Source organism: Pyxicephalus adspersus, chromosome 9 (genome assembly GCF_032062135.1).
Source record: "Pyxicephalus adspersus chromosome 9, UCB_Pads_2.0, whole genome shotgun sequence".
In the NCBI taxonomy this organism is placed as follows: Eukaryota; Metazoa; Chordata; class Amphibia; order Anura; family Pyxicephalidae; genus Pyxicephalus; species Pyxicephalus adspersus.
In genome coordinates, this window is record NC_092866.1 from 62,416,075 (window position 1) to 62,431,016 (window position 14,942).

General features: G+C 37.8%; 1 protein-coding gene across 8 annotated transcripts in view; it reads left to right on the forward strand.

Moving 5' to 3' along the window:
• Positions 1-14,942, forward strand: part of MICAL2 (microtubule associated monooxygenase, calponin and LIM domain containing 2) — a 151,118-nt gene that overhangs the window by 84,766 nt on the left and 51,410 nt on the right. For 5 of the 8 annotated variants that reach the window (XM_072422273.1, XM_072422275.1, XM_072422277.1 and 2 more), the window contains 5 exons: positions 3,286-3,387; positions 3,890-3,964; positions 4,752-4,938; positions 7,043-7,125; positions 9,494-9,587. In XM_072422273.1, the coding sequence (XP_072278374.1) occupies positions 3,286-3,387; positions 3,890-3,964; positions 4,752-4,938; positions 7,043-7,125; positions 9,494-9,587 (541 nt within the window). Of the gene's footprint in view, positions 1-3,285; positions 3,388-3,889; positions 3,965-4,751; positions 4,939-7,042; positions 7,126-9,493; positions 9,588-12,709; positions 14,816-14,942 lie in introns of those variants that run through there. The other 3 variants (XM_072422281.1, XM_072422280.1, XM_072422279.1) reach the window with 3 other exon arrangements.

Consider the following 14,942-nt stretch of genomic DNA (forward strand, 5'->3'; position numbering starts at 1 on the left):
TTTAAAAGTTAAAAAGTATTCATCCCCCGGTGTTGCCCAGTGCAAGAGTACTTATGATGTATCCCCAGGGTGCAGCTTTAACCATAAAGACAACCGTTTAATAAAGTAATAAAAATGCAACACAAACAAATAAAAACACTACAACTTGTGATATGTTTATCATGGTGAATGCAGGGTTTTCTTCATTTCCTTTATCGATAGTCGCTCTGCACTTTCACAAGACAAAAAAAACTGATCTGATGGGGGAGCCGTTGGGAGGGGGGCTTCCTCCTGACACAGCGGGGCATCCGGGGGCTTCAAAGGCTTTGATGTTCAGCCAGGCCGTATGACCAGACAGCGCTGTGACGAGGGCTGAACAGAAAAAGAAAACACTTTATATAACGGAGTGACATTGATGTTACACAAACAGAAAAGAAATAAAAAGATCTCAATTTTCCAGTGTGATCTCTAAAGATAAATAGGAGTCTGCTACATCCCTCAAGTCGAGATTTAGGATCAAGCAACTGCCCAGGGCCCCAATTTTCTCCAGGACTGAAAGCAAGTAGTGCCCACAGCTAGAATACCATTTATATTTGCTCAGGGCCCATTTTGTCTAAATACCATTGGTCTCATATCAACAGAGAACTACATTTGGCAGCAAAGCTAACAATCTATGTTAGATTTAGATTGGCTATAAAATGTGAAAATGGGGATACTGAAGGCTTTCTGAAAAGCCTTATGATTCACGTTTCTGAACATCAAGGGTTCAATATCTCCTTTTAGTTGACACCCCCCAAATTCTAGGTGCTGGCTGAGCCATTTATTTTCTATGGTGCATTTGGGTGGCATTAACAATGAATGGTAATCCAGTGCATGCACCAATAAACGTTCATCCAGTCCAGTGACTTGGCCTAGGCTGAGATTAAATCATTAGTCTGCTGCAAACAGGAATAGGCATTTCCTTAATTTCCTAGTGATCAGATTGCAACATTGTAGAAAGTCACAAGATCAAAGGCTGCTGATCTGAGTGAACAGAACGCAAGAAGTTGAGGGAAGTGGATGACGGTCCTAGATGATGAACTATGGCGCCATCAATCCAGCCTGAAAATCAGATGAGGAAGCACTATAATCTCTTAATAATAAATTCCTAAAACGAATATTTCCTAAATCGGTAGAAAAATGCAGGCCAGGAAGGTGATGCTGTTTTCATATTGGTATTCATGTAATACCGGAGATCTTCAAGCCATCAGAGCTCCAGAAGACTCATAGTTTAATCATCGTTACGAAATTCCTGGAATGCTTTAATTTAAGGAAATTCCACAGCTTACAAGCGATGCTGTAACATCTGACATCTGTTCCCAGGGACGCCGTGCTCTCAGGGGAAATGACTGTAATGTTTTAGTATAACAGTTTGCTAAATTTGCTCTGTAAAAATGAGACCGGGAAGTCGGCGCAGATTGCTCATAGAAAATGTAAATAAGCCAGGCTTAAAGTGAACTTGTTCCCAAATGGTGCTCAGTTAGGAATTTACATATACTGAAAATGTGTTTAAAATGAGCCTTTAATTACTTCTATAGCTGGAGACATTGTTGGGAAATTTGTGTTCTGGTTTACAGAGCCACCAAAATCTTAACTGTCTTCCTAATACTTTCTGTTGCAGCAGAATTGTGGCCGTTATCAATGTAAATAAATAGCAGGTGCTAGTAAGCTGGTCCAAACCCATTTTCAGGGTCCTAGGTAAACTTCCAGGGCCTCATGTTTAGAATATTCATTATTGATAAGCTCTTTTGATCAAGGCCCAGCACTGAACTACCCCTTGTGCCCATCTGTTGGCAGCCCTACCCACTTCAGAGTCTTTTTGTGATATCTGGACCAGCTTCCTGATGGCAACAGCAGTGAACCATGTCAACGCCGGGCCGTTGTAGTTTCCATCGGTGAAAGCTGATGAGAGTCACAAGTACACGGGTGACAACACAAGACCACAACTTGGGAAACAGATGGCAATAGCCTAGATCTAAACATTTTTGGTCACCTTACTTGCTTATGGCCATGGCACCCACCTATATGGCCAACAATATGTGGACATATGACCATCTCACCCACCTATGTGGCCAACAGTATGTGGACAACCATCACACTAACCTATATGGCCAACACCATGGGGACATATGACTATCGCACCCACCTATATGGCCAACAGTATGTGGACACATGGTCATCACATCTATCTATATGGCCAACAGTATTTGGACACATGGCCATCGCACCCACCTATATGGCCAACAATATGTGGACATATGACCATCTCACCCACCTATGTGGCCAACAGTATGTGGACAACCATCACACTAACCTATATGGCCAACACCATGGGGACATATGACTATCGCACCCACCTATATGGCCAACAGTATGTGGACACTTGGTCATCACATCCATCTATATGGCCAAAAGTATTTGGACACATGGCCATCGCACCCACCTATATGGCCAGCAATATGTGGACACATGCCCATTGCATTTATATATATGACAGAATGTGGACCTTTCTCCGCATGTTTGAATTTAGGTGTTTCCAATGAAGTACATTGTTAATTCTACTCTATACTAAAACATTTTAGTAATGAACCTTTTAATAAGGAAGTGTCAACCCTAATGGTATCATGATAAAAAATAATGATATGCGAGTACAAAAGAGCAGCAATAAAAGTGTACAGTAAATGTAATATATATAGATCTGTATTTATTTTCAGATATTCAACAACATTCTCTGGTGGTGAATCAGTCACTATCATTTAAAACACATGGACCTAAAATGAAGTGAATGTTGCTGAATGTTACAATTGCTGCTTTATAGGAACACCCCATGGTGATTTGTCCAGACATATACATGACAAGCACTTCCAAAAAATGTGCATTGAATAATAACTGCTATGTGAATTGTGCAAATGTTTGGTTTGTTTCCTGGTTGCCAATGCACGTTGATCCACAATTCATTTTTGCTTTTCTGTGATGCATGGAGTGTGTTATTGCAAGACATAGAGCTAGAAAATTATTCTTCCTAAGAGATTTCCTAAGCAATCCCCAAAACATATCATAAGGGTTTGCTCTAAGAATAAGTTAGAAGCTTTCTGGACCCAAAGTGTAATGTGGAATCAAACACAGCCCGTTGTGTTCTTGCCGTTGATTTGATTGGCTGCTTCAATAGTCTTTTACTTAGACCATCTACCTAAATTTGGAAAGTTTTGGCTGTTTTAGGGATACCTGAGCTTTATTTCATTTCCTTTCTTCCTCCCCGTCAAATAGGCGACTGTAGGGAATGTGTCCAGCCGAGTAGGAGCAATGGCAGAGGTCCTGGTCTGCCTCTATATGAGTGATCACAAAAGTAGATCCAGATCCTCAGAGCTGGTAAGCAGCTGAATTCACCCACAACGCATGAACATTACTAACAAGGGATAATAGATTTTATATCAAAAATAAACGTATGACCTATTTTTTAGAAGACTAACCTACAGCATCCACTAGCAAAATAATGCTGCGTTCCGCGGGGGTGGGTCCACCGATTGTACTGGGGCAGAATATAACATTTAGTAGGCATAAAAGCCCCGGGAACCTAGGGAGCAATGTGCAAGCTCATTTCCATGCTATTTATTATCCGGGCCATTTGGGATGCACTTGTGGTATGATAGGCAGATCAGTTAGTTGGCATGTGCCAAGCCCTCACGCCTCCGGGTTTAAAAACATTTGCCAGCAAAGAAATCTACTCCGGGTTTTGCTGGATCACCCAGATTCACTGATGAAAGTGTATTCTCTCCAGCCTTGGGCAGCTTAAATAAATCAGGGCCAATGAGACAAGTTTTTTCCTTGTGTGTTTTATTAGGTGAATAATGTATATTTGTGTTAAATTCAGAACTCCCTGGATGTAGGGGTGTCTGCGCCTGTTGATGAGTCTTCTTCTTCTTCTCCTGTCTCTCCTTCCCAGAAGGTATTCTCAATCTTCCTTCCTTTCTCATTTATCTAATAAATCTGTAATGAGGTCGGTGCACCAGGTGGGTGTTTTGTGTCAACATCAGATATTTTTTATAGGTCTTCTATAGGTAATTCAAGCAAAGATGAAAGAGGAACACCCCAGGCTACCACTAGGGGTATGCACTCAACCTCCAGCCCCCTTCCTGAATAAATGGGAGCGGACACCTTTATGGGGGGGCGGGGAGTGCTTAGCCCAAGAGGTAGCTATGCTTGGGGAACTTTTGCCAATACTGCCACCTAGGGTTAAGGGAGTGGGTGGCCACCTATTCCATGCATATTCAAGCTTAGCCTTTTAGCTGCATTATAGGTACATTGTGATTTAGGAATGATGAAACTAATAATTTTATTGTATTATAAATGTTTGTGTTTGCATCTGTTTTTATACCTTTTTAACAGATGTTCTAAATGATACCATATAACATAAAAACTTGTCTGAATGAAACTTAAAGAAATCCAATAAAAGAGGAGTCACTGCAGTGACTATGTTTACATTTCAACTTTAGTTATTGAAGACTGTATACAACAGATTTCAAAACCATAAAAACCAATGGCTAAAATGAAAATATATATTTCATATGGATTTATTTATTTATTACAAAATACATATGCATAAAAAGAGAAATATTTTTACATTTTTTTGCCCTGACCCTGATAAATGTGTACATTTAAAAGATATTCCTATCAGATGGTAACAGCAGCTGTGGCAGTTTGTATTTTATATTTATTTTTCTTGTTATTTGTAGGGATCCCTGAGGAAGGAATTTCCTCCGAATATCGGTGGGAGTGACACATGTTATTTCTGCAAGAAAAGAGTTTACGTGGTGGAGCGTCTGAGCGCCGAGGGACATTTCTTTCACCGAGAATGTTTCAAGTGTTCCTTCTGCTCCACTATCCTCCGATTGGGGAATTATGTGTTCAATATGGAAGAGGGTAGGTACCAGGTCCTGGGGGTATTTACATACACAGTAATAAGGAGTTGGGAGGAATACAGTTTACCTACCAATGTGTTTTTTGGACCTGTATATAAAAAGGAGGATTATGGTTGTCAGGCTATCTAAATGTGCTGTATCCTCCATATTTCATTTGCACTTATTGAGCAGAAATCAAAAATAAAAAAAATCATAGGATATATTTACCAGACCAAAGGGGAAGTTCATTGTTAGGATTTAAATACAGTTGACAATCGAAAATTCGGCCATCGATAATCCGTTTCCTTCAGTTTTCAGGCATGAATTTCAGATCACATTTTCAGTACAGGGACTGCAGTACATTGTTTGGCCACTGATGGCGCTGTTCTGCAGAAACAACTGTTAGGTCTTGCTTGCTACACTAAGTACACGTTGAGACGTCCCTGCTGCTCGCTCCCTAGAACAAATGTCCGCAGTGCTGCGAGAGGAAGGGTGGTCTGTGTGTGGAAGTAAATATACCTTTCAAAAACCCATATTTTCGAAAATCCGGCACTCCTCGGGTCTGGAGGTTGCCGAATTTTTAAGTGTCAACTGTACAATAAGCCAGTTACATCAAAAAAGCAACACCCACCCCCAAGGAACTTGAGCAGCAACTGAGTGAGGCATGCCCCTGAAGAACCCTGGGCAGTAATCAACCAATGTTTTCATCCGAGTTCACTAAATTATGCATGAAAACGCATATTTTTTTGGAATACGGGAACAATATAATTGTATTTTTTATGTTTAATCCGTCAGGAGGATAACAACACATAATACAGCTTTTGCAGTGGGATTAATAACTCAGAGTTTGTCTTTCAATGTTATCCGTTAGCGGAGTTTGGAGATTTTCTCTTCCAGCTCTCTAATTTTCAGCCGCTGTTCCCTTTCAGTAGTAACAACAAAATGTGCTAACCAAACACACAGCGGACACACACACCCGGAGGGCGCAAGAGATGCCGGCTGTGATTGGACCAAATTTTGGCCTCTATTGTACATGACATTCCTGAATGCCTGAAAGATTAGATTCTATCGCAGGAAAATAATCCTTTTATATCTAGGCCAGAAATAAAAACAGAGGCAGCCCAGGAACAGTACAGATCTTATCCTCAGCTAAATCTCGAACATCCAATACTCTGTAGTGGAAAATAGCATTTGATATTTAATGAGGTGTATGTATTTTTTCTACTACAAGTATACTTTATTATTATTATTAATATTTTATTGTATCTGTGTGGCCTGTGACTATATCATTCCCATGTAATACAATTTGGGTTCAGACTCAAACCTGACTTCCATTTATTAGACCTGTGGAGACATACAGACAGTAAAAAAATTAAATATGAATATTAAAAATAAAAGTAGTTGATATGGTTTGAAAATTAGAAAATTAAAAAATCAGCAAGGCATTAATAGCTAAAGGGAAAAGGAGAAGAAGGAGTTCATTGGGGAGACATCACATTCAGAGTGAAGCTTATACTTTTCATCTTTAGATGAATGAAACATAGTAGATACAAAAGTATCAAAGTTACATTGCGTTGTTGTACTTCTTTATAAACTCTGTGATCACACAGCAGCTCCTGGTTGTCTCACTGATGGGAATTGCCAGCATGTGCAAGAGGAAATTTAGAAGTCAATCACAGCTTTGGTGGTGTTTTAGAAGCGTGGTCAGCTCTCTGCACTGTTACTGACCCAACATTGGTGACAATGCTCCTCCTGCAGTGAAACTCTGCAGGGGCGTTGTCACCCTGTAACAAAGTTTTAGCTGTCAAAATCAATAGGTAAAATTAACAAAAAATAAAATATAGCGCAAAAGAGCTATAACAGAAAACATTAACATGTATAATATCTATATTTTGTGAATTTTAGATCCATCTGCAATGTGTTTGCTGAATATGATGATCATTTATAAAACATTATTTAGTAAAAGGACATTTTTTAATGAATAAGTACAAAAAAGGGGCAGGGAAGGTATTTCAAATTTTCTTTATTAATTTGTTATCACTTTGGACCTGGGTGTGTTCTGTAATAATTTATCATGGTCCGATCACTCGGTGCCCTCAGTAACATTGCTCTCCATTTATCTCCAGGGAAATTTTATTGCCAACCTCATTTCATGCACTCCTTCTCCAACAACAAACAGAGAAAGCGAAGAACAGATTCAAAACTGCAGGTAAGACTGGAAATCTCTGACTGACCAAACATCTTTTTACTGATTTGGGATTTGGGAATGTGCACCAAGTACAATATATGTATATATAATTTTTGAAATTGAATTAAAAATTATTGGTTTCCTGGCACAGAATATTACATTAAACACTTTTAATTTGCCCTGATACAAGCCATCAAAATGTAATTTTATAAATTTAATTAGAACATCAACCGATCAATGACGTGCTCTTTCTTCCTATATATAAAGAATGTTTAAAAAAAAGAATATCAGCCAATCAGATGATAACGTTTATACGCGGAGCTTACAATATTAATGAATAGAGAGCAGTAGCTGCACTGCAATGATATTGTCTCACACTCCCTGTGTATTGTCTCCCTCAGTCACTGAAGTCTCATAAAATGTTATTCTGAAAATTGATTTTCTATCTTATTTTGTTGATTTTCTATCTAGCTATTTTCCATTTCAAAGGAAATAAATAATTGGCAAACATATGTTAATAAATGACTATCCTATCCTGCCCGGCATGCCAAAGCAACCTGGACATGTTTTGCAGATTTTTTTTTGCAAGATTTGTGCCCAGTTTGCAATAATGACATCACCATCACCTGCAGGGGTGAGACTTTTCTTTTACTTTGTATTAGGTAGCAGAGCTTTCATGTCATGCAATGCACTGCACAAAACAGCAACATTCTGTTTTTATCTGTGGTCAGTGCAGAGGACGATGGCAGATCTATTGGCTCGATTTATTGTGTTGGCTCGATCATTGGCCAATGCAGTACCGGCAGAAGAACAAGCCCGGTGCACATTGTTCCTTACAAGGAGCAGAGCCTCATATTAAATCTGCAGATAACAATAACAGGCGGATATATTGCCAAACTCTAATTATATATACCTATACAGAAATGCATTAGAAATACCTGGCTATTACACAGGGCTCCGATATCTGGCAGCAAAGCCCCCAAGGGTTATGGACCCACCTCTGTCCCATTGACACAAACACCCGGGACTCTGTCACTAATAACAATCTATGGTTTCATTTTCCAAAACAAATGTTGCTGTTTATAAGTTTTACATTCCATATCTGGAATATTCAGCCATGGAGATCTCGTTCTTGTTTCTCTGAACCCAGATGCCCAAAAGATATTCTTCTATTTCGGGCCATCACATTTTTCCAGAATTATTTTTTATTAGGCTATAAATAGATTTTATTTTCTGATTGGGGAGCTATTTATATCAATTCGGATGAAGGCTAAATACAAACTCTCTCACTGCCGGTAAATGTGGCATCAAAAGTCAAGCCAAAACTTTTTTTAACAGAAAATAATAGATTTATAGGCAGATTTGTTTTTGTATTTTGTGTCCTTCGAGATTTTTGCTTGCTTTCTGCATTGGAGACACAACAGGAAATGAGGAGCAATATTTTGAAAGTCACAAGAAATCTATATTTCCGCTGTCTATGTCCCCACTGCTTTTATTTGGTGATCATTGCCAGTTATGGAAAATCTAAAATGAGAATTGTCTCCAGACAACAATAGAAGAGAACTTTTCCAGTGGAGACCTTTGTTCAGGTGATTGTCCTCATTTGCATTCCCCTAATTTTCTTCTAATTTCCTCTTTGGTCATGAAGACAGAAAATCAAAGAAGCTCCTTTTCTACTCTATCCAAATAAGTGCAGGTAGTTAAGATAAATCACTCAAATAGAGATAAAAATTGTCCTGGAAAAGTAGCAGGAGGCTTGTAATGGAGAGGAGGAGGTTTAAAATCCCTTTCAATAGGAAAACATTAAGATTAGTGGTGGACATAACCAACAGTGGGCCCCTATGCACAATTGACTTGGGGCAACCTATTGAACTGACTTAGGGCCACTGTTGGCTAAGAAGGGCCCTGGTGCAACAGCACACTTTGCATCCTGCTTTATCCACCCCTGAATAATATATTATCAGATACAACTTTTACTGTACATTTTAATCAATACAAATTCAAAAACTCTATCCTGGCCTCTATATCTTAGAAAGCTGGATGATTTCTAGAAGCACAGAATATAACCGGGTTTAAAGCTTTAAAGTAAAGATAACAGAAACCGCCGATCCAGGAAACATTGGAATGCCTCATTGGATCAGGAAGGAATTTTTTTCCCCTGTTGGAGCAAATTGTACCAGGGTTTTTTTGCCTTCCTCTGGACCAACTGTCCATAGGGTTTTATATCTGGATTATGTTTAATTCCCTAGCGGTTGAACTTGATGGACTTTTTTAACCTAACTATTAACTTTTAAACTTTCCATCATAACAAAAGGTGGGAACTGTACTAGGTACAATGGTGACCCATTGTCTGTCTCATGCTGATGACTCCATCCTTCGTTTCTTTTAGGATGAAGATAAAACGTGGAAGAAGGAAGAAGCCAGAGCTGCGGAGATAGTGACCGACAGTCCTTACAGCAGCAGTTCAGAGGACAGCTCCCCAGGTATCATGAATTCCTTTTTTAGGAAAACAATAAGCCGCCCTCTAGCGGTGACGAGGGATCTCCTTGCCTTCCCCAGCCGTCTATCTAACTGGACGCGTGGCGTGGTACAAGGCGCCATGCGCCACATCAGGGACAATGGGCAGAGATATGCTTACATGTATGAATTGATGAGCGTGGGAGTGCCTTTTCTGTTTGTGCTTCTCGAGGTTTTGACCCTAATGTATGAAGAAGCTGCACCTTCCCTACAGCTTATTATCGAGCAAGTGCAGGACGCTGTTTGGTACAGAAATACCTAGAACACTGGTACCTCTGAATGGTGTTGGTTCAATAGGAGTAGAGGAGTTCAGATTTGCAAAATGAATGTTCATTTATAACCATGATCAACCAAAATTCATTATTATCTCTAAAATTTTGGTAAAATTTTCCCAAATATCACCATGAAGGTCAAATTTTAAAAAACTATCACAATTTATTAAAAAGAAGTTCTTTGGTGCCCGTGCCAGCCCATCTTCATTCCTGAATATTGTACATCGGGTTCCCAGACCACACAGGGCCATTTTTGGCACAAGAATGGGTCCAGGTATTTTTCTTGAGCCTAAGGAGCCATTTAATGTCTATTGCTCCAGAAATAAGCCTAATTTTTGTAATTCTCATTGATTGATTCTCATTCTCATTGATTCCAATGCATGAAATGCAAAGCATTATGCAGAAGAAAAATATTCACTCATCTCTATTCTTATAGTGAATACTGGGTCTGATTTATAAAAGCGCTCCGAGACTGGGGAAGATAGACTATCATGGGAGAACCTCGGTTATCCATCAAACCTGCAAGTGATTTCTTAAAAATCATTTGCTATTTTTCCTCCAATGTTTTCAATCTTAAACCAAATCCATTCCAGATTTGCTGAATCACCCAGGTTCTGTCATGATCTTGGAATGCTTTATTAAATCAAATCCAATGAGTTCACTAATGACTATTTCTAACTTAAAACAATTCCTGGCACATGATTGGGTATTTTTACTCAGTTAAAAATTCACTTTGGAAATGAACATTCTCTGCTCCTAATCCCAGCAAGTCATTTTCTGTGGGTAGCTTCTCCAGGTCCATCTTGAAGAAGTGCTCCTCCTTAGCAATGGATCTGATTTCTTAAAGCTCTCCAGCATTGCGGTGGTGCTTTTTTTCTTTGGACGGTATTTGAAGGAGATGGTTTAGATTTGCACTTTTGTACCTTGAAGTCCAAAATTTCACGTTTACACTTTTTTTTTATTCTTTTCAACTTATTTTGGGGGCTGCCAACTATGATAATGATAATACAACCAGCAGTCAAATTTCAAGTCAAATATAGTTGTTTTAATTACATTTCTGTTCTTCCATATTCTCTATTGGATACAGCAACTTTTACATTACTCGGTTACACAAAAGTATCAGCCTAAAAAATAATAAAAAATAATAAATATAATAAAAGAGAAGTTTTATCTTCCCAAAAAGATATTTTTTAAACACTTTTGTAATTTTTTTTATTCAGTTGCCTAAAAAACTTGTGTTGCAGGTTTTGCTCTTATGGAGAATATGGAGAAAAAATTTAAAATTTGCACACGATTAGTCCTTATATTTCATAATATGTTTCAACCAATAAACAACACACTCTATTTATAAATTATTCCCCGTCAATTCATAAAAAATTCGCTAACAAATGGTAGAATCTCTCTACGCTTCTCATTTCAGTCCCTATTAAAACAATGACTTATTCTGCCACCTAGTGGCCCATCTCAAAAGTGCACAAGTGTCAAAAATTGTGAACGAATCTAGACAGAATTATTTATAAATAGAGCCCATTGTGATAGTTTTCAAGATGAAATTTAAAAATGTTAAACAAGAAAGAACAATATATCCTGGGATCAGGAAGAGATTTTTTTAACCCTCTTGGTGCACAATTGAACCGGAGGTTAGAAGTGTTTTTTTGCCTTCCTCTGGATCAGCTATAGGGTAAAATTTGGGATATGTTTATTTCCATAGTAGTTTTTTCAACCTATGTAAGATTGACTGTTAGAACAGTAAAATGTACATTCATAGGGTCCTTAGGGTACAGCCCACCCCAATATATTTATATATATATATATATATATATATATATATATATATATCTTTGGATAAGAACTAATCCAAGCACATCCAAGCTGCTATTTCCCATTAAACAAAAATCATCTTGAAAACTAACACAAATTATATTCTGGTCATATTAGGTGCTCAACATTGGGTTTGTGATAAAACTGCCCCAAAATGCGCTGACTATATTTTTACATTTCACTATTGCTGGTTCTGACCTGCTGTGCCTATTACTGCATAATTACTCACTCACACCTAAGTGAGGTTGAAACGACACAATTTTTTTAAAAAACCTTTGTATTTTTTAATTAACACTATAATTTAGTACTTTTTGTAATAATTTTTTGCTAAGTAGCGATTGTTTCATTGCTTTGAATCTGTACTTTTTATCATTTTTTAAATGGAATATTAATTTGAAATGCTTGTGTTTATATTTTGTACAGTTTGAAAAATGGGAGCAGAAAAATAATTTCACACACAAAAATCAGGAGTACAAAAAAATATTGTTAACGCATTTTAATAATACAGAAAAATAATGAGAAATGTTTTTAGGCTCCCATTCATTTCTGTGATAGGGGGTGCAAAATGTGACCCTTGAAGGTAGGTTGGGATGTACGCGGTCACATGTTGCTCTTCCCTGTTCGGAATGTTGCGGTTTGTTTGTTAGGACTTAACTTTTTTAACGCTGAGATTAATTTTTAGCAGATGTGTTTTTTTTTTAATTGAACTTTGTTTGAGATATAACTGCCAACTTGACATAAAATTTCCATTTCCTGTGGTGTCCACAGCATTTCAGATAATTAAATTCTTGCTGGGCATTTCAGGGGTTTGACAATTTCAGACGTGGAAATTAAATTATTGAAATGTTTTAAAGAAATTGATGATGATAACTTGTTTCTGCATGGAGCATTGATCTGACCTCTAAGTGTCTCTGATTTTACACAAATATTCAGCCTCCTTTGCAGCTGTTTTCTTCTTTTTCTCAACCTCCTCTTCCTGTCTTCTCCGCATTCAGTTCCTTCTCACATTCCAGTTCTACGCCCACTAGTTGGCTGACGTTTTGCTACCGTAAGGTGATTTTTCTTGCTTGCCATCTTCCAAAATGTGTAACTAATACTGCAAAAATATTTTTTAACGTAAAAAAACTTATTCACAGCTAACGCGTTTTGCATCCTTTTTACTGTGTTCTGTGTTTTAACTGTTATGGAGCAATTTGTGTTTGTCTGGTATATAATCCAAACTACTCACACCTCACCTGCTAGGGCCAATAACATTATTCCAATAGAGAATGTGTGTCGTGTAATCAATCATTTATTGCCTGCCTGTGCCTTGTTGCTACTAATGATGTCGCTTACGATGTGTCAAAAACTCATAAAAACAGAATGGGATATTTATAGGCGTTTAGCAGAGGTTTATAGAAGCACTGAGCCGTCTTTGGGGGATGAAATGATACTTTTTATTGGTTAATTGAGCAAAGACCGACTGTTTTGTTTCCAGAGGATTTGGTGCAGAATTTTATGGAAAGGTCTTTTTGGGTGGTGGTTCTACCATATACCATGGAGATGCATTCCAGCTGCACTGAGCTGCTGTTGAATGCTGTTGCTTTACAGTTGCATGGCCCATAATCCCTTGCAATGAAATAAACCGAACTGGAACTGCGTTTGCCAAACTTTTTGAGCTTTTCTTTATTCTTATAAAAAAATTTAAATATATCGGTATGTTTTTAATTTTTTTTCCATTTTAGCCCCATTAAAGACCAATACAGTTGAATTGTGGGTCATGATAAAATTATTAATAATCATTTAGATTATTTATTTATTAGAATAGTAATCTGATTACCAAAACTATTTCTAATTTCACTGCCAGGTTCATACCAGTTATTTGACCGTTTCCATAAAATAGGTTGTGAAGGAAATACTTATTGTAGAGTAAATCCCGAAATGAATGATATTCTACATCATGGGACATTGACCATGTTGAGTTATCAGTCATTGTAGTTTGTAAGAAAGATGAGATGCAGATTTCTTCAAAACTCATTGAGATAAACTTATTTTTGGAAGTGCATCCAGGAAATTGTAATCAGACTGGTGGGGAAGTTGCGGTGGGGTTACGGCTTCCCTACAGCCCTGAACCGGATGAGACGCTACGCATGGTAGCCCATTGAGATTGAATAATGATGCAGATAAGAAGCTAACATGGTGTCAGCTGCCACGGGCCACATGGCAATGTCTCTTCCCACCATCAGTCCCAGCCTTAGTGTTTTGCCATTACAAGTTTTAGGTGAACCCTATTTCTTTTCCAAGACCTGGCTGCAAAATCCTTACAGCTTCAATGAACTCATTAAATCAGATATTTAATAGTGGGAAGAAGGCACAGAAACCCAAATAATTGCTTTAATCAAGCTTGCAACTATAAATGGCCATAATGCCCAACGCTGCACAAATCCTGGCATCGGAGAACCCAAAAAAAGCTTTTGATTAATAGCAGGAATTTGCTTTATCCCAAGCCAATCAAATGCAATGCTAAAGCCTTTGGTCTGGATGGGAATGGACATGTTTGGAGAAGCGATGATACGTCGTATTTTAGGGTGTTTGCTTGACCTAAAATAGAATTCAGTAACCGGTTCTAATCAGTTCCAAAAAGTTCTAGGAATTTTCCAAAAAAAAAATCAAAGTAGCACTGATGGTTACAGATCAAAATGAAAAACATATGCCCACTTTTTTAAAAAAAAATCAGCGTAGGAACCTCGTCATCTTTATGCTTATCTGTGTCGACTTCTGTTTGATGCACGTTAATCTGTCCGGAGCTGTTTTTGAAATCTGCATGTTTTTATAACTCACGTTGCTCACTCCAAAACCTCTCCTCCGTGTCTATCTTTGTGTTTTTTCTTCTATTTCAGACTCTTCCCAAATGGATTTTTTTCCCGCTGTTCTCCCTTTTTTGTTTTTTGGGGCAGACAATTGCTTAGGATCAGTCACATGCTTTTTCACATGACGTGAAGTTTTTTTTTTTTCTATTCATGTTTCTGAAAACTGTTGTCATGTATGTATGGAACATACGAGGAATTGTGTTCAATCCAATGGCATTTGATTTGTAAACAATAAATGCATTCATTCTTTAATTGCTTTGGTTTTATTTCTTTGACTTTTTTCATCCTTTTTTTGTTTTCCCTATTTTTTTTAAGACTTTTTATTATTATTGGAGCATTTATTTTATGTTAAAGGAAAACGATATTGGCAACTCTCAAA